The following is a 19,113-nucleotide window of genomic DNA, read 5'->3' as shown; positions in this document are numbered from 1 at the left end:
TAAAGCGCTGAATCGAAATGATCAAAGCACAATCAAACAAAAAGAAAATGTGAAAAAACCAGAAGGCCAAAACAATAGGGAACCGTACCGACCCAGAAAATGGGAAAGCGATCGGGGAAGAAGCCCATCGCCTCCCTCTTGCGAAAGCTCCGACCATCCAAGCGGTCGGACTCGTCGCCGCTCCAAACCTCCGGCCGCCCAAGCCCGATCAATTCCTCCACTGAGGCGACGACCGCTGCTGTGTTAAGCGCCGGCGCCAAGAACAATAAAAAAAAGACCGGGCCGAGATTGTGGATGCGGTTCGATCGGACCGGCCAATCCGAGATTTTGGAATGCGATAAGAGTGTGATCATCAGGCGAGCCGGGATCCCGGCACGGGATTTGCGCATCCTTGGGCCGGTTTTCTCTCAGTCGTCTAATATCTTGGGTGAGCTGCCTGTTCTTCTCTTTGTAGAGATTTCATTTCAGATAACGTCATTTTAAGTTTAATCCAAGTAATTTTCTGCAGGGAATTGCTTATTTTATTGTTTAGAAGAAAAAAAAAATTATAATTATGTAATCCAGGGCCCTATCCTTTCAATTTGATTCTAGGTTAAATATGTGGCAAAAATTCAATTTGTGCAACTGATAATGCTCCTAATAGAAAACTAAAGTTATTATTCTATTTTACATATGTATTAATCATCTGATTGTAGTAACTTACAATTTACCAATAACCTTGATAAGGCACAATTAAGTCCACAGTTGTGTTTTAAATTTTTGCCACATATTCTTTTAAAATTAGGAATCATACAATGGTCAGAAATTTTTGAGAGCCATTGCAAAATAAGAAAGCTTAAGGGGGGCTAAGTTTTACAAATCAGATTTTAATTAATTTCTTTGGTAATTTCTATTGGTGTTCTCAGCAAGGGAGAAAGCCATTGTTGTTAATCTTGAGCATATCAGAGCCATTGTTACTGCTGAAGAAATTTTAATTCTGGACCCTCTATGCCAAGAAGTTCTCCCATTTATAGATCAACTGAGGCAGCATGTCCCTCTAAAAACCACAACCCGGGCTGACGATGGAGAGAATCAAGGGACAGAAGTACCTTCACAAGCTGAGCGAGAGCTTCCATTTGAGTTTCAAGTACTAGAGGTTGCACTGGAGGTGGTCTGCTCTTCTTTGGGCTCTAGTGTGACTGATCTAGAGAGGGAGGCATATCCTGTGCTTGATGAGCTAGCACGGAATGTCAGTACAAAGAATCTCGAGCGAGTGAGGAGCTTGAAGAGTATTCTGACTCATCTGTTTGCACGCATTCAGAAGGTATGCTTGAATTTCGAGCATTTTGCAAATTGAACTGAAATACTTATAAACATATTAGAACTCAACTTAAGCCAAAAACATCCACCATTGCTTGCATCTTTAATCGCAATCAACTTAAATAAAGAAATGATTTAATAGATTGCCTGCGAGTCACATTTTTCATTTAAGTTTTGACACCAAACATGTCGGTTTCAATGACGTGATTTAATCTGTCTGTTACTGAAAAATAAACTAGTTATTGATGTTATGGTCATGGTTGCCATTATTTTCTCATAATAAAACACCTGTATTTGTCAGGTCAGGGACGAAATTGAACACCTATTGGATGATAATGAAGACATGTCGGACTTGTACCTGACAAGAAAACAGATTCAGAACCAACAATTGGATGCACTAATGGCAGGTGGTACTTCAAACAGCATCGTGCCAGCTGGCACCAACATGGGGAGACTGAACTCGAATAGGTATCAGCGTAGCATAAGCATTGCAACCAGCATGTACTCTGATAATGATGTAGAGGATCTTGAGATGCTCCTAGAAGCCTACTTCATGCAGCTGGATGGTATCCGCAACCGAATTTTGTCGGTTAGTCCCATCCTTTTTCCATAATTTGCAATTTTATTATTCTCATCTACTTCGCCTAGTTTTTTAAAGTTACTGAACCTTTGGACTTTGTTTCTATTGGTTCATATTCTTTTCTTTTGTTCTAATTCGAATTGCTCAGTGTTGACTAATGGTACATATCTTCTTCTTCTTCTTCTTTTAAAAAAAGGCATCCAAAATAGAAGGGGCTTTGATTGCAAACACTGAATTCATAGGAATTATGATATGTAGGGGAAAAAACGGCTAGGGACTTGCCTATTAAATCACCATGTCCATTTGGTGGGACTTACCAATAATAATTTGCCATTTGGAGGGGACCATGTAACATAATCTCTATTTTATCTATAACTTCCTTTCACTGATGGATTCTCTTTCATGAAAAGATTGGTAGAATATAGCTGTTTTTACTAGTAATTAATTGCTAATTGCATAAGGCAAATTTTATTTGATAGCAACACCCCGATGATTCTTTCTTTTATAATCTTACTTTGTATATTGTTGTGTCAAGTGCTGCTTATCCTGGCCCTTTTATTGTGTTAATTCTTGTGGCACGAGAGGATCTGAGTCTGTTGTGCTTGTTTGAACTGAGCAGGTAAGGGAATACATAGATGACACAGAGGATTACGTGAACATACAACTGGACAACCAGCGAAATGAGCTGATTCAGCTCCAGCTTGTACTAACCATGGCATCGTTTGCAATTGCGCTCAGCATGTTAATATGTGGTGCCTTTTCAATGAACATACCAAGTAGCCTCTTCAATACAACTAATGTCTTTGGGCCTTTTATCGGGGGCACCTTGTCTGGATGTTTCGTAATTTTTCTGATCATGTTGGCCTACGCCAGGTGGAACAAACTACTTGACCCATGAATGTTGCTTTGATCCTTGAGGCAAGGATGCACACTGTTGTTTATAGTGCTCTGCAAATTGGATATGTTATGCTTTGTATGCTTGGTAGTAATATATATATATATGTATAGCATTGCTTCTTTGTTCCATGTGGAATTCACATGACGAATAAAGGATGACCCCTTTTTATTGGTTTAGAATAGACGAAAAGCAAATATGTTGTACCATCAAGTGTTTTTTATTGAGAAAAAGGAGAAAAACAATTGTTCATATTGTACATGTCATAAAATGGGGAAAAATGATGCACGGTGCAAGTTTGTATCGCTAAACTACTTTTTCTCTATGAAAGAACTCTTCGCTGTAATTAAAGAGTTGCTAAAAACTTAAACCAAGCTGGAGTCCAAATGCAGCATGGATTAGAAAAATGGTCATGATGCTGCTACCAAGGAGTCCATGTGCAACTCGTAAACCTGGATAGTCCTGAATGAAAACATCACAGGTGCAATTTTAGATAAACAGCTCAATAAATTATTAAAATATACCATCTAATTGTTAGAATTAACTAGGCCTGAGATTGCAACGGATACTACCTTAAACAAAGCCGGTAGAATAGATTGGATAGTTAACAGTCCAAGGCCGATTGCACCGGAAACTGCATGCGGGCTAAAAACAGGAAACACTATTAGAACTTGCATGGGTTTGAAAAAAGAATGTCAGAACGTAACAATATTACGGAATTAATGAGGTCTGCGCCAAATAAGTTGGGTAGTGTGTACCAGTAAGTCATAACATCCCGAGTTTATTTTTTAATTTTGTTCTCGGGGTTTTCATCAATTGGATCAGGGATATTAGGCATTGATCATGCTCAAATGCAAAAAATTCGGTATAGAAATCATAAACCAAGTATCAGTACTTGAGAACAATTTTAGGTGCTCCACTTTGGTCACGTATTTACCAAGATACCAAACACCGAAAGTTATATTACTCCCAATAAAATGTACCTCTCAAAAATTGGTTTATCAGAAGTCAGAAGAGCTGTTATACCACCGGTTGCACCTAGTGCGAAAAAGAAAAACATGCCAGCAAGAAGCTTTGGGTGAAGATCTTTTGCCTTGGCCTTCTCCTCCTATAATAATTATTTTTTAGCTTAGCAACATCGATGTCAAGACAACAGGAATGATTTTTTTTTTCAGCTCAATTATTTCAAATGTGTACCGTGTAGGGAGAAAGATCCTTTCTGACTTTCTGTGAATGTTATTTACGTCTCTGTTTTTTTTTATTTCTTGGGAAAATGCAAATGTTATTTACGTCATTTTTAAAAAATGGCTCGGTTAAACATTTTCATTGCAAATGATTTATTTTATATAATATTTGAAAAGCTACATAATGTAATGCCAGATCAGGTTGCTAACTGTTGCAATTGTACATAGACAGTTAGCAAAAACAATATTTTAACTTGAATTATGAGGTGCGATTGGAGGGGTTAGTGATCACCAATTTTTCTTTTCTTTTATCAAATATAATCTTTAATTATGCCTCAGTGTAACCTCCATAATATCTCACTAATTGCACTAGAAGTTTGTGTAAATACTTACTGGATCTTTTGACAACCTTATCCGAAATCCAAGATAAGTTCCATAGCCACCCATTGCAAAAAGCACCACAGCCTACACAAAAGATTTGAATACAAAAATAAAAATACTGTGCCAATTAAACAGTAAGCCATGTCGAATTTCTCCGTATATTGCCACTGGTAATTTCTTACTTAAAAGGCTACGGTAATTCCAGCGCAGTTTTACAGAACTTTACCATATTACCAGGATGACCCCAGTGAACTAGCCATTCGGGAAGACTCCATGTCTTGACAAGATCGACAAATGGTCCAAAAATAGACTCCACCACATCAGCTACAGATTTAACAAAACAAGAAATAGAGGATTTGAATCAGCAAAATTGCTGAAAATGCAACTGAATTGAATCTGTACTTCATTCCATTTCAGCTCTATTTTTTATGACTTCATCATAAAATAATAGACTATGTTTGCGCTTGCGGAAACAATATAGATTCGACAATACTGATACAAAAAGGAAGCTATACATTGAAACATGGTGTCTCAAATTATTGAACAAGAAGAAAATATATACTATATCAAACATAAATTATGCATGACAGACCCCAAAAATGTAAATCAGTTTAGATGGTACATTTAATCAAAATGGGGCATATAGTAGGATAGATTTAAAATGAAAAATCAATTAACCGAAACAAAGATATACAAGGAACAGCTCGGCGAATGGCGATACTTGACAGTAAAAATCTCTCCAATTTACTGAAATAAACTAACCCGGTGAAAATGCCAAAAGTACCTCCTGGTAGTAGTTTAGATGCCAGTACAAATGAATACGGAGCAATCGAGTGTAAAACTAAATCTCCATGCTTCCTCTTTTCTTCCTTCTGGGTTTCTAGTTGAACAGTTTCTCGTACTGATATATTTTTGCCAAGGGCATGTGTGGAGAGAGATTTTGGGGTTACTAGCGAGAAGGGCGTTTTTGTAATTTTAGGCGGCGCTGGTCGGAGGTGAACTGAGCTCGTTGTAAGCATTTGCATCTCTCTGTTTCCTCTCCGTTCTCTCTGAAAAGTGCTTGAAGAGAAAAGAGAAAAAGGCAGGGGAAAAGATAGACAGCAAAAGGGGAACTGAGGAAGCGTGGAGAGAGCAAAGCCAAGGAAAGAGAGATAATTCGGAAATACTAAGGTCGCGTCGCGTGGCCACCTCATTGATGTTCAAAACCTATTTATTTATTTTTTTTCGGAATTATTCTTGGCATTTCAAACAAAATTGAAATACGCACATTAAATTTGCATGTCACCAATTTTGAGTAAGGCTTGGGTGCTATGGATAGCATAAGGACTACGGTGCTATGGCTTAATATTCGAGTTTTTTAAATCCTAACGGTCGATCCGAACCGTTCATCTTGTTCTCCATATTAATATGTGTTTGGAGACCAAATTTTATATTTTTTGAAAAAAATTTTACTATTTTTTTAGATAGATAGAAAATAAAATATCTGAATGGTGTAGAATTTTTTAGATAAAGTGGTTTTCTATCTAGCTAAAAAAATAGTAAATTTTTTTTAAAAAATGTAAAATTTGATCTCCAAACACATTAATATGGAGAACAAGATGAACGATTCGGATTGACTATTAAGATTTTAAAAACCCAAATATTGAGCCGTAGCATCATAGCCCTCTATACTATCCATAGTACCCAAGCCTTACCAATTTTTCTCTTTCTTCTCTAAAACAAATATTATTTTCAGCAAAGGAAGCGGATTTGTGTTGTTGAGATGAGGTGCCAAGGTTTTACTTTAAAGGATCACACTTAACAGTTTTTGTTCATTCTTAATCTGTAAATTCTGTTTCATTTTCAAATTTCAATGAAAAGGGTGACACCAATTCACCTTTTTCCAAAAATATATTATTAATTGATAAAAAACTTGAAAGCTACAACAACTTATATTTAATGATCTTTCATGAACCATCAAATAACACACAAATTATATAAAATTTAGTGCATAACAAATTGAAAAAACTAGCATGTCTACAACTTTTTCCTATGTTTAATATTTCTTAGATTTAATCTATTCTTAATAGATCCTACTCATAAAAATAAAATAAAATAAAAAAAGCAGTTTACCAACATTAGTAAAAAGACATCTGATTCACACATGTAACACAGAATCCGGTACAAACTTGAATGCCTAAGCAATTGAAGTGTATCCACCGCTATGCTTCTTATTTGATCCAATAGCAGTACAGTTTTTGATGAAATAGATCTCACAACCTGCTCTTTTACAGCAAATGCGTACGCACTTTGAAAGTGAATTTTAGCTTTCCACCCAAACAAATATACAGAGAAAAACATCTAGAAACTCAAAAACTCCTTTGAAAATTCACATGTTCATCCCTGAATTGTGCCAACTTTAAGAATTTCCAATTGAACAAAAATGAAAAAAAAGGGATGTAGTTCTTGACCAAGTTCATAAAAACCCAATTCACCTATTTTTAACCAATTATTCATTGTTGATTCAAGGCTTAAGAGCTAGAGCAAGGCCAACTTTAGAAGGCTCACTGAATGCCTTTGGGTCATACTCAGTTGAGAGAGTGATAAATGATTTCGGTCTCCACTGATGTTGGCACAGAACCGCAACCCTTCCCCTATCACAAACTCTAGTTTTAAGTGTGGTTAGGGGATCGATTGCATGAGAACTACCAAAGGCAAAACTATTATCCCCAGAATTGAACCTGTGGGTTAGTTCAGCAGCAACCGCATCTCCTCTTTCAGGATTATACAAGTGGATGTAAGAAGCTTTTAGTGTCTCTCCCTTGTCAGCCCTAGATACAATGCAATATGAAATGTGAAGAGAGATCATAACAGTTTAGACTGGAAAATAATTTTGCAGTACTGGAATTTAAAGAAGAAAGAAGTATATACAACAGACATTAGTTTTTTGAATTAGATATTTCATCTAATTTCATCTAGTCAGTTGCAATTAAGGCTCAAGTTTAGAGTGACTTCATGCAAAATTAGAGTTCACTGCCACAGGTTTGAATGCTGAATGGAGCAGGAAGTTAATTATGGTATCATTCTATGAACAATCATGATCAAGTGTATTATTTTTGCAAATATTAAATTAGTAAATAAGTACAATAACAGTAATAATAATATTTATAATTTTAAGAAGGGTATTGATGTAAATTGCTGCAAAATGCAAAAAAAAAAATTTACACAGGTGCAAAATGCAGGAAAATCTTATTCTGTTGACCACTAAAAAAAATGAAAAGCATCCCCCCCCCCTTTCTCTCTCTCATTTATTTTGAAAGACCCCACAGTACCATGCCACCTCGTGTTTCTATATTATACATTGATTGGGAACAGAAAGAAGCAATTGCTGCAACTACTAAGAAATTTACATAAAGCAACAATTGGTACGATTTAGAGGGGCATATCATATCTTCTCACTTTGCAGGCTATAGATGATATTTCAAATTTTTCATATGAGTCAAACATGAAACTGTTCCCAACAATGACAAAGGAGACATTATGTTTAGATGACTTACAAAACAAGGGATGCAGAGAAATCAGGTTTGTTGTAACCTACTCCACAGTTGTACTTGGTGAAAGATGCCGAGGCACTGTCAAAACCAACCTCAGCACCAAAACTCAGTTCTTTTATGCCAACCGAAGCCGCACAATCAATCAGAGGTGTTGTTGTCGTACCAATTCCACAGTTCAATGCAATTTTCTCATTGAGGTATTGCAAATTAAGCTGTCAAATAGCAACATTTACTGTGTTTATATTTACTAAACAGTAGATTCAGGAGATACCATATTAAGAGATAGCAGCAATTAAAAAAACTGGGACAAATTAAAAAATGCACCTTTGCTCCTGCCATATTTTTGTAAGTACCCAAAATGTGTCAATCTAGTTTGATTAACAGGTATTTGGTCTCTTTGAATTTTGAAAGAAAAAGTACAGCAAAAGGGCTACTTTCAGGAAGCATGGCTTAGAATGAATGTTTTATCTTTTCCCGAGAAGATACCACAAAAATCTCAAATAGAACAGGTATGTTCTTTTAGGAAGTTCAAAAAGAATAAAAAAACCATATTAAGGGATAGCAGCAATTAAAAAAACTGGGACAAATTAAAAAATGCACCTTTGCTCCTGCCATATTTTTGTAAGTACCCAAAATGTGTCAATCTAGTTTGATTAACAGGTATTTGGTCTCTTTGAATTTTGAAAGCAAAAGTACAGAAAAAGGGCTACTTTCAGGAAGCATGGCTTAGAATGAATGTTTTATCTTTTCCCGAGAAGATACCACAAAAATCTCAAATAGAACAGGTATGTTCTTTTAGGAAGTTCAAAAAGAATAAATAAAATGTAGTGACCTTGCCGGACTTATGATCAGGGATTTTGAAACTGAAAGAAGACTTCAAGCCGGTTATAGCTTCATTCACAGTAACTGTTGTTGAGACCTGGGAGATCAAATCCAACTTAGAGAAAAATAAATTATAAAAGATATACCGGTGTTGGATTTGGCATCTTGAGAGCAAATAGTTGAACAGGTAATTGACATTGCATGAGATTTAATCAACTATACTTTTCCCTGTTAAGATTATGTCAGTTATCACATGAAATAACAAATTTTACCATGACAGTTTGAAAACATTTTGCTGAATTTCCAACCTTTTGATTCAAATTTTTCTTTTCTTACAACTTTTCTTTTAGCATAAAGAACAAAGAATGGTTGAAAAAAGACAGCACTCAACCAGTTAGATAAGGCACTGACACCTACTGCCATAATACCAGTCACGACATATTTAGAAAAGAGTATATGAAAAAAAAAAATAGTTCCTAAAATTCTGGCCAATATATAGGTCCAGTACTATCTTGGATTATTAACTTTTTTTCTGGAGAAAGATTTAGAGAAGAAGAGAATTACAGTTGAATTGCTATCAACTTTGACATCTACAGTAGTTCTACCATTCTGGTACTTGGAACTAATATCCCCAACAAATACTTGTTTGATCTTCACACCACTTGCAGTCAGTCCCTGTCATAAAAAGAAGAAAAGGCATTTCCAAGTTAGAAGAGATGCATTGCAAACAAAGCTAGTGAAAAGAACTGAAAGGGGGCAATTTCATGTGTTTCCTAGCATAACCAAATAATATCACTTGTATGTCTTTTAGAATGAGAAACAACAAGCGTAATTAGTTCAAACTTCAAAAATACCTAAACTAACCCTCTGTCTTTTAGAATGAGGATGATAGAACTTCAGGAATTTTATGATAATTAATAGAGTAAGAGTAAGGGCACAAACAATAACTTTACAACAAAGTATGTACCAATCCAGATTTACTGGCCAATGTTAGCAAAAACTTGTGGTCAAAATTGTAGTCCTTGTACAAAAGATCTGCAATAAACATAAACAAGTCCAAAGATTGAATTATAATCACCTAAATATCCTTGTTAACAACACAGGAAGAAATAATATAAAATTTCAAAAAGTAAAAATGATAATTTTGTCAGGTGATTACTAGACAAGACATTTTTAATGATGCCAAAAGTAAAAAGAAGAATTTTATATATTGTAAACAGAGACAGAATTACAAAGATAAAATTGAAAGTATCACATAAAAATATATTTGGCAACAAATAGGTCCCAGGTTATCATATATTTAGTTATTTGCTATCTAATGCATCATGCAGGTCCTGAAAAGAGAATTATATCATACAACCCAAATGCACTTGTTAAGTTCTCTATTTTCAGCTAGCCATAACAATAGACACTAAATTTAATCAAATGGTAATACAATGTCAAACTCCAAAAAATAAATATGCAAGTAGATATCACTAGAGCTCTTGCAATATGCCTTCACACTAAAAGTAGCGCAAGGCGATTCAACAAACAAGAACTTCAAAATGATTACCTTTAGCCCTCTTTCCAACTTCATTAAAAGGAACTGGGCCATTGCTCATCTTTCCCTGAAAAGGGTAAAGGAAAAGGGAAAAAAATTAGCCCAACTGGTGATTTATTTCTTGACAGAGTTGTATTTGCAACAACAGCAATATTATGATATCAGAATCCATTATAGGCAATCTAGAAGTGAATGATGAGACAGTGAAATAAATGGAATGGTTAACAAATGACCAGTTCACCCTTCACAGATCTATTATTCCATCTAGCAAGCTGTAAAGTAATCAGACTTGCTAATGAAAAATAAAAAAGCAACAATTACAGCAAGAGGAAGGTTTCAGTGGAGATTTTGAATCCTTTAGGCCGAATTGCTGATGTAATGTGCGCCCAGAAAAGGAAAACATTGGAAAGTTTAATCCCCTTCGTTTGCTTCAATGCAGAAATATATTTCGAAATCGTTTCACTGGTACATACTGAACTGGGTCACTCAACAGTACTAAGCAAAAACTGGTACCAAACAAAACCCGATCTTTTTTGTATCTTTGAGGTTCAAAGTCGGCTCATAAACGCAAACAGATACAAATCGATAAATCATGCAACTTAAAAGTCACAACTTTTCAAAACAGTAACGATAAAAAAAAAGAAAAAAAAAAGAACAATGATGGAGTGAGAAACAACTTAAAAGGGTTAGAGATCGAAACTGGAGAAGAGATGAGCTAGGAGGGAGCTGTGGCTAGTGGCAGTAAAAGTGAAGCCCCAAAAACCCTAGTTTTGAAAGGGCTTAGGGAAACTGAAGTCAAAATTAGAGCAAGGGTTTTACAAAAGGAACGACAACACAACAGTGAAGGCGAATTTTCAAGGAAATAAATCTGCTACGATTCTAAGGAATCGTAGGAACCTGCTTTTCCAAATCCAACCACTCATTTATTTAGAGATTCGTGCATGAAAATCAACTGTTTTTAGGATTCGTGCATTCTAAAATATTGATGGTTAGATTTGAAAAAGGTGGGTCCTACAATTCTGGTTGGAATCGTAGCAGATTTATTTCCAATTTTCAAAAGGTACCCTTGGAAATAACTGAATAGTGACTTTACCCTCCTACGGCCGATTTTTTTAAAAATACTCAAAATAAAAAATAAATAATTTAAAATATCCAGGTTTCGGACAAAATTTTAAAAATGCCCAAACCGCCTCAAAATTCGGCGGTCCGAAATTATAATTCCGAACCACCAATAAATTCGGCGGTCCGGGCTTATAAATACCCCCCAAAGCCTGTTTCTCTCTCCTCACAATTCATTTTCTCAAAATCTCACTCTCTCTCCTCCCCACCCGAATTTCTCCTCTCTTTTCTCCTCTCTTCTTCTCTCTTCTTTCAATTTGCAAGTAAGTCCCTAGATTTTTTTGAAATTTCATTTGTAGTGTAAAAAAGTTGTAGATTAGTCCAATTATGTTAGTAAGGTACCAAAATTAGTATTTTTTTTTTAGTTAGTTGAGTTAGTGCTAATTAGTTATAATTAGGATTAAATAATTACGGTACCAATTTAGTAGTAATTAGTATCAATGTAGGTATCAAAATATTTATAATTAGTGATAATTATGGTACCAAAGTTAGTTTTAATTTTAACTTGAATTATTTAGTCCAAAATTTGATCGTAATTAGTGCTAATTAGTTATAATTAGGGTTAATTAATTACGGTACCAATTTAGTGGTTATTAGTGTCAATGTAGGTACTAAAATATTTGTAATTAGTGATAATTATGGTACTAAAGTTAGTTTTAATTATATTTTATGTCAAAATAGTTACACTTTTCTCCTTCGGTAAAGTAAGTTAGGTAAAATTTATTAAATTATTGGTATCTTTGCAGGGTCCTACCTACATGCCGACACTGATTGAGCACCAGGCTGGGTCTCCAGAGATCCAGCCGATGCGGGAGTCTCCGGAGATCCACCCTACGCAGGATGAGAGCTTGACTTTCAGCCTTGCAGATTTTGTTCCAGAGTATCAGTTGGACACAGCCGCCTCCCCGACACCGCGTCAGCCGTATCCGGAGAGGTCTCATGATTGGGAGGCCTCTGGTAGCGGGACTCAGCCTGACTATGGTTCCCAGCTTGCGGCATCCTTGTTCCATACCCCCCCGCCACCGCCAGCTACCCACACCGCCGATGATCCATGGGGTACAGCACTCATGATGAGCAGAGAGGCTGAGCCCATGGAGGAGATCACACCAGCTCGCGTGGCGCAGGAAGGAGAAGTACAGTGGAATGATTGGCATCAGGCTCGGGTTTTCACCAGAGAGAACAGGGGCCAACCAGCTGACCGATATACACCTTCGCAGTATCGTTGAGCATTTAGTTTTTTTGTTTTATTTTTAGTTAGTTTTATTATGTTTTAGAGCTCGTGGGTTTTTTTTTATAGTTTTATTATGTAGTGTTTTATATTTTATTATGTTTTATGTTTGTGTTTTTAGTTAGCTTATTATGTTTTATATTTTAGTTAGCTTATTATGTTTTATATTTTAGTTAGCTTATTATGGTTAGCTTATTATGTTTTATGTTTTATTATGTTTTAGTTTTAGTTTTGGGTTAAACTATGTTTTATGATAGTATTCGTACAATAAAAAAATATTAAACAATTTTGAAAAAAAAACACTAAAAAAATAAGAACACAAAAATACTTCAAAAATAACACTAAAATAAAATAGTACAACAACAAAAATAAGAACAAAAAAACACTAATAAAAATAACCACAAAGTTAAACCCCGGAAGAAAAATTTATCGGTTGGGGCTATTTTTGCGAGCTTATATCTCACGTTTTGTTCAGAGATTCTGAATAAAACTTGGCAGTGCTGTTCTAGGATGTTGATACTGTATGTTGGTAAATTTTCATGATTTTTGGAGATGTTTTTCTCAGGAAACCAGAGGTGCAAAGTTGGACCCCGGAAGAAACATTCATCGGTTGGGGCTATTTTTGCGAGCTTATATCTCACGTTTTGTTCAGAAATTCTGAATGAAACTTGGCAGTGCTGTTCTAGGATGTCGAGACTGTATGTCGGTAAATTTTCATGATTTGTGGAGATGTTTTACTAAGAAAACAAGAGGTGCAAAGTTGGACCCTGGAAGAAACATTCATCGGTTGGGGCTATTTTTGCGAGTTTATATCTCACGTTTTGTTCAGAAATTCTGCATGAAACTTGGCAGTGCTATTCTAGGATGTCAAGATTATATGTCGGTAAATTTTCATGATTTTTGGAGATTTTTTACCAAGGAAACCAGAAGTGCAAAGTTGGACCCCGGATGAAACATTAATCAGTTGGGGCTATTTTTACGAGCTTATATCTCATGTTCTGTTCAGAGATTCTACATGAAACTTGGCAGTGCTGTTCTAGGATGTCGAGACTACATGTCGGTATATTTTCATGATTTTTCAAGCTGTTTTGCTAAGAAAAATCAGAGGTACATTTTATTGCAAAAAATCTGAATATATAAAACAATTTGATTTGCAAAAAAAAAAAAAAAAAAAAAAAAAATCCGGACAGCCGAATTTATTGGTGGTTCGGAATTATAATTCCGGACCGCCGAATTTTGAGGCGGTTTGGGCATTTTTAAAATTTTGTCCGAAACCTGGGTATTTTAAATTATTTATTTTTTGTTTTGGGTATTTTTAAAAAAATCGGCTCCTACGGTCCAAAGCCAAATTAAAATATCAAAATTATAAGTTTACAAATTACAAATTTTGGATTGACTTCAAAGTGAACCGTTACATGTCAAAATTATAAAATTTTAAATAAAATTAATTTAGTATAAAATTAAATAGTTAAAATATAATAATAAATAAATGCATTAAAATTAATTTATAATTTTTTATTTTAACCGCTTAATCTTAAATTAAGTCAAAAATTTATAATTTGATATGTAAATGCATTACTCGTAAATTAAATCGATTTCAAATTTTCAATAGTTTGAATTTGTTGTTTAAAATCATTATAATAAATTTTGACATTAAGCTAATCGAAATTAACTTAAGAGAACTCTAGTTTTCCTCGAATAATTAGGTGCGAAATTAAATATATACAAATGTAAGGACAAACCTCCTCGTATTATTTGTAAGGCTGTAGAAAAAAACAAATTGAAAATTAATTTATCGGAGAAAAAAAATTAAATATATACAAATGTAAAGACGAAACTCCTCGTATTTCTCTATTGTACGATTTAATCAAATAAATGCTTGTTGAAATAATTGAACCTAATTTTTTTTTATTACCATAATAAAAAAAAATAAACCAAAACACCCTCGTTTGATAAGAATTCAAGAATTACCTAGGCCGCAGAGCCAATCTGTGAACCCATTTAATGGGGATTGCACGGCCGAATATTTTAGCCAGGCCGCAAACACATTCAATTTGAAGCCCAACATTTTTTTTTTTTTGGTTTACATAAACATTTATGATAAAACCAAAAGCTCGAAGTTTGAGGTATGTCAAACGACCAAAATATTTTAGCATGAAACAGCTCAAATTTGAACCCCAACACGATTTCTAAGTAAAAATAGTAAAATTGGGGCCGCAGATTAAATTTAACTCGTAATTGATGGAATTCCTATGAGTTAACTGCAAAAATGTAAAAGTTAATTTGTACCCCATCTCTTTCCTACTATTCACCTCTTCCTACAAGGAGATAGATCAGAAGATTTAGTATTATTCAAATGTCAATTACGAGTTAAATTCACCTACGAGTTAAACCTACGGTTATTGATGAAATTCTCACAAAATGAGGGTATTTTGGTATATTTTTTTTTCTTTATTATGCTATTAATAAAAATTTCAGTAAATTTAACTCTCTCTTTTTTTTGGAAATTTAACCGTAGGTGGATTTAACTCGTAATTGACATTTGAATAATACTAAAAATGATTATCTTTGTTATGAATAAAATATTAATGTGATGTCCATAACTCCCAACATTAATTCTCCACTATCCCCACTACTCCATGCACTACAATTGGAATTGATGGCCACCACTATTGAAATTTATTTCTCTATTTATTTAGATGGTTTTTCATTTACAATTTGTAGCCTATAAATAGAGGCTTTGTAATATTGTATTGTACACACATATGAGAAATGTATGAATAAAGAGATTGACATTTTTTCATCTCTATTTTGCTTATTCTTCTTTATGCTTGTTCATATTTATCTTATAACACGTTATCAGCACGAGAGCTCTACTAGTTGAAGATTCGAGATAATTTTAGTAACTTTTATTTCAATTTTATTTATATAAATAATATTTCCTAGTAATTGCTAAATGAAATAAGTTATCAATTTATTTATATTTATTTTAAGATGTTTAGTATGATTCATAGAATTTTATATGAAGTGCATTTTTTAATTTAATCTTCCCGAAGAAGATTTAAAAGAAAAATCTTCTTGAAGAAGATTTATATGATGTACAAATATTGTATAGCGGTTCATATATTTTTTTTCTTCAATAATTGAATCTTCTTGAAGATGATTTCAAGAGATATTACGAAAATTTTCAATTTTATAAAATGCACCGAGCAATTGGTCCGAAGCCATTGTAGCCATTTTATCAACTTGAAGAAGATTTCAAAAGATATTAAGAAGATCTTTCTGAAGAAGATATAAAGAAAAATTATATGATGCGCAAATTTATCATGATGTTTATATATTTTTTTTTCAATAATTTAATCTTCTTGAAGAAGTTAAGAGATATTATAAGTTGATTTATTATCTCTTTATGGTTGAAGAGATTATAATGAGTTGTTGGACAAAATAATTCAATTTGTTATGCTTCATTTCTTGAAGTAAATGTAGTAATATATAATAATAAATTTGAAAAAAATAAAAACTTGTGGACATGGACGTACAAGAATGAGTTTATTATCATGGTGATTATTACAAAAACACATATTTCCACCTGAAGTGGAAAGATAATGAAAAAAAAAATTTTAATAATGTGCAAAAATTAATGTGATGTTCATATTTTTTTTAATAATTTAATATTCCTGAAGAAGATTTATGTGGCTCACAAAAATTAATATGAGAATATTTCAATATATCTTCTTGAAGAATATTTCAATATATCTTCTTGAAGAAGATTTCAATAAGATTTATATGATGTGGAATTTTTTGATGTACTCTTCCCGAAGAAGATTCAAGAAATATTTCGAGTTTATACATTATCTTTTACATTATATTATGTTAATGAAATGACCCGAAGCCATATGAATATAAATTATATTAATGAAATTGGCCTGAAGCTATTTCATCAATTTTATCAATTGACCTGAAGTTCAATTATAATAAATTATTGAAGCCACATGTCTTGTTCTGGTTGAACAAAATGATAGTTACACATGAAGTGGAAAATAATATGATGGACAAACTATTAGATATGGACGTGATAATGAAGAAAAAGTGCATCATTCCACTAGAAGTGGAAAAATAAATGAACAAAAAGAATTACCACTAGAAGTGGAGAAATAATTAGAAAGTGAAGAGAATGACAAATAAGAAAATTCCTGCTATTATTAGTCATGTACCTGTCGTACGCCAATGTACCTGTAGTATGTCAAAACATTATATTGAACTATTATGGACAAACTCAATTTAGTCAAATGATTTGACATTATTTGAATGATGAAAAAGAGATATATAAAATAGGTGACATTTACGAAAAATTGAGCCCTCACTGTTTGAAAAAAAAATATAGTATATCAAACTTATACAAAATTATTTGAAAAGAGATGATTTACTTTCATAAATCATTTAATTTTCTATTAATACAATGCCCTAAAAGAAGCTTGTTCGTTTCTATTAATACAATGGCTTAAAGAAGCTTATCTATTTCATTAGAGGTATTACATTATAAGGTGGAATTTTAATTTTTATCTTTTATGTTGTTACGGAAAATTGTTAGATAAAAAAAAAATGAATAGTTGTTCATTCTTTATTTTGAAAAATAAATTAATACTTATTTATTATTTATATTGATTGTAGTGCATAAAAAAAATGTAAATGTAAGATAAAATTTGCTTATTTATGTTTAATTTTTTTTAATACTACTTATTTATTCTTTTTATTATTGATTATTATTGAAATGGTGTTTATTTATTTTTATAAAAAAAATGATTGAAAGCTCCAGAAGAGTTATTTTGTTGTTACATAGAGGAATACAAATTTATATTGATGATGATGTATTATATTCTTGTAAGTCTCAAATAAATTTATTAAGTTTTAAGAATATCCGCCGAAATGGATATCATATTGAGACAACTAATCAAAAAAAAAATATTGAATATATGAAAAACAATGCATATTGAAAATAAATTGCATATGTTTTTTCTCTGACTTGTACTACACATATATTAGTACAATTGAAACACATGTTATTGTAAACCAGAAGTTTACATACAAGAATATGTTTATAGTTTGGCATGACCGGTTGGACCATTCCGGATCAATAGTGATGCGAAAAATAATAGATAATTATTATGAACATTCATCAAAGAACTAGAAGATTCTTTAATCTGATGAATTTTTTTTTGTGTTGGTTTTATTTCTAGAACGTATACAATATGATATTTGTGGAACAATATATCCAACATGTGAACCATTTGAATATTTTATGATTTTAATTGATGCATCAATAAGATGGTCACATGTATGTTTATTATCAAATCGCAACCTGGCGTTTGCGAAATTACTTGCTCAATAGATTTGATTAAAGAGCATAATCCAATTATGAAAATACGTCTAGACAATATCGAAATTAATGTTAAACATCCTGTAGATGTTCGTATATAAAAAGAAGATATGATATTTTACATACAATAAAACTAATTCGCATCATGCCAACTAGCTATTATAAAGCTTCCCCTTATAATTAGTTTTTGGTCACATACCTAATATTTCCCATATAATAATTTTTGAATGTGTGGTATATGTTATAATTGCTCCACCACAACGCACTAAAATGGGATATCAAAGAAAATTGAGAATTTATATTGAATTTGAATCTCCATATATAATATAGTATCTAGAACCATTGATGGGAGATTTATTCATGGCTAATTTTGCCGGTTGTGATTTAGATGAATAAAAAATTCCCAACCTTAGGGGGAGAAAACTATCAGCTGGAAAAAATATATTAGTATGAATTATTATTGTCTTATTTTGATCCTCGTACTAAAGAATGTGAACTAAATGTTCAAAAGATAATTCATTTGAAAATGTTAGTGAATCAATTGCAAGACACATTCACAGACTCAAAGAAAGTGATCAAATCACATGTACCAGCTGCTAATGCTCCAATTAAAGTCGGTGTCCTTGTTGGACAGACTAATTATAACACGCATGAAGCGTGGAAAAGCAATCGGTTCCAAAGATTAAAAATATAAAAATCCTCGAAAAAGAAAAGGAGCAAAGAATGAAAATGGTCAAGTCGAGGATATGATAATTTCAGATAAAACTCCAGAAGAGAATAAAATTATAAGTAATATTGGAGTTCCAGCAGAAACTCAGGTATCTGAAATTTATGAAAATAATGAGATCTCGATAAATTATATCATGAATGAAATAAGATGGAACCGAGATGAAATTGATATCAATAATATTTTTGTATATAATATAGCGCTAAACATAATAAATATTGAGGATCATGACTAGAAGTCTATTAAAGAATGTCAACAAAGAAATGATTGGCCAAAATAGAAAGGTGCAATTGAGGTAGAGTTAAACTCTCTTGAAAAATGAAAAGTTTTTGGACCTGTAGTACTTGTACCTCAAGGTATAAAACCAGTATAAATCCAGTACTTGTACCTCAAGTTTTATGAGAAAATAAAATGAGAAAGGTGAAATT

General features: G+C 32.9%; 3 protein-coding genes across 4 annotated transcripts; 1 reads left to right on the top strand and 2 right to left on the bottom strand.

The window, feature by feature from the left end:
• LOC144551526 (putative magnesium transporter MRS2-G) lies at nt 1-2,973 on the top strand. The gene is made up of 4 exons (XM_078299517.1): nt 1-427; nt 906-1,303; nt 1,601-1,888; nt 2,499-2,973. Exons 1-4 carry the CDS (start codon nt 100-102, stop codon nt 2,775-2,777), a joined length of 1,293 nt encoding a protein of 430 aa, XP_078155643.1. The 5' UTR covers nt 1-99; the 3' UTR covers nt 2,778-2,973.
• Nucleotides 2,974-2,975: 2 nt separating this feature from the next.
• On the bottom strand, nt 2,976-5,511 carry LOC144551527 (translation initiation factor). The gene is made up of 6 exons (XM_078299518.1): nt 5,124-5,511; nt 4,566-4,663; nt 4,352-4,423; nt 3,758-3,882; nt 3,347-3,419; nt 2,976-3,236 (listed from the first exon to the last, which is right to left on the bottom strand). Exons 1-6 carry the CDS (start codon nt 5,362-5,364, stop codon nt 3,132-3,134), a joined length of 714 nt encoding a protein of 237 aa, XP_078155644.1. The 5' UTR covers nt 5,365-5,511; the 3' UTR covers nt 2,976-3,131.
• Nucleotides 5,512-6,456: 945 nt separating this feature from the next.
• Nucleotides 6,457-11,102, bottom strand: VDAC4 (voltage dependent anion channel 4). Of its 2 annotated transcripts, none has more exons than XM_078299515.1 (7): nt 10,935-11,102; nt 10,247-10,301; nt 9,662-9,729; nt 9,259-9,369; nt 8,705-8,791; nt 7,876-8,084; nt 6,457-7,149 (listed from the first exon to the last, which is right to left on the bottom strand). In XM_078299515.1, exons 2-7 carry the CDS (start codon nt 10,293-10,295, stop codon nt 6,843-6,845), a joined length of 831 nt encoding a protein of 276 aa, XP_078155641.1. In that variant the 5' UTR covers nt 10,296-10,301; nt 10,935-11,102; the 3' UTR covers nt 6,457-6,842. The 2 variants fall into 2 exon arrangements, with proteins under 2 accessions (XP_078155641.1, XP_078155642.1); XM_078299516.1 differs by having other exon boundaries at nt 10,912-11,092.
• Nucleotides 11,103-19,113: the final 8,011 nt, after the last annotated feature.

The sequence above is a fragment of the Carex rostrata genome, chromosome 3 (assembly GCF_964058835.1).
Source record: "Carex rostrata chromosome 3, lpCarRost1.2, whole genome shotgun sequence".
Taxonomy (NCBI): domain Eukaryota; kingdom Viridiplantae; phylum Streptophyta; class Magnoliopsida; order Poales; family Cyperaceae; genus Carex; species Carex rostrata.
Note: the sequence above shows the minus strand (reverse complement) of the source record. Positions and strands in the feature narration are given on the sequence as shown.

Excerpts from the sequence above, each read along its gene's own strand:
- LOC144551526 (XM_078299517.1), top strand. The coding sequence starts at position 100 with ATGGGAAAGCGATCGGGGAAGAAGCCCATCGCCTCCCTCTTGCGAAAG. Across the intron at positions 1,304-1,600 it reads TGTTTGCACGCATTCAGAAG|GTCAGGGACGAAATTGAACA; the intron begins GTATGCTTGAAT and ends TGTATTTGTCAG. Across the intron at positions 1,889-2,498 it reads TCCGCAACCGAATTTTGTCG|GTAAGGGAATACATAGATGA; the intron begins GTTAGTCCCATC and ends TGAACTGAGCAG.
- LOC144551527 (XM_078299518.1), bottom strand. The coding sequence starts at position 5,364 with ATGCAAATGCTTACAACGAGCTCAGTTCACCTCCGACCAGCGCCGCCT. Across the intron at positions 4,664-5,123 it reads ATCTAAACTACTACCAGGAG|CTGATGTGGTGGAGTCTATT; the intron begins GTACTTTTGGCA and ends TTAAATCTGTAG. Across the intron at positions 3,883-4,351 it reads TAAGGTTGTCAAAAGATCCA|GAGGAGAAGGCCAAGGCAAA; the intron begins GTAAGTATTTAC and ends TAATTATTATAG.
- VDAC4 (XM_078299515.1), bottom strand. The coding sequence starts at position 10,295 with ATGAGCAATGGCCCAGTTCCTTTTAATGAAGTTGGAAAGAGGGCTAAA. Across the intron at positions 9,730-10,246 it reads AGTTGGAAAGAGGGCTAAAG|ATCTTTTGTACAAGGACTAC; the intron begins GTAATCATTTTG and ends TGTTTATTGCAG. Across the intron at positions 9,370-9,661 it reads TGGCCAGTAAATCTGGATTG|GGACTGACTGCAAGTGGTGT; the intron begins GTACATACTTTG and ends TTTTTATGACAG.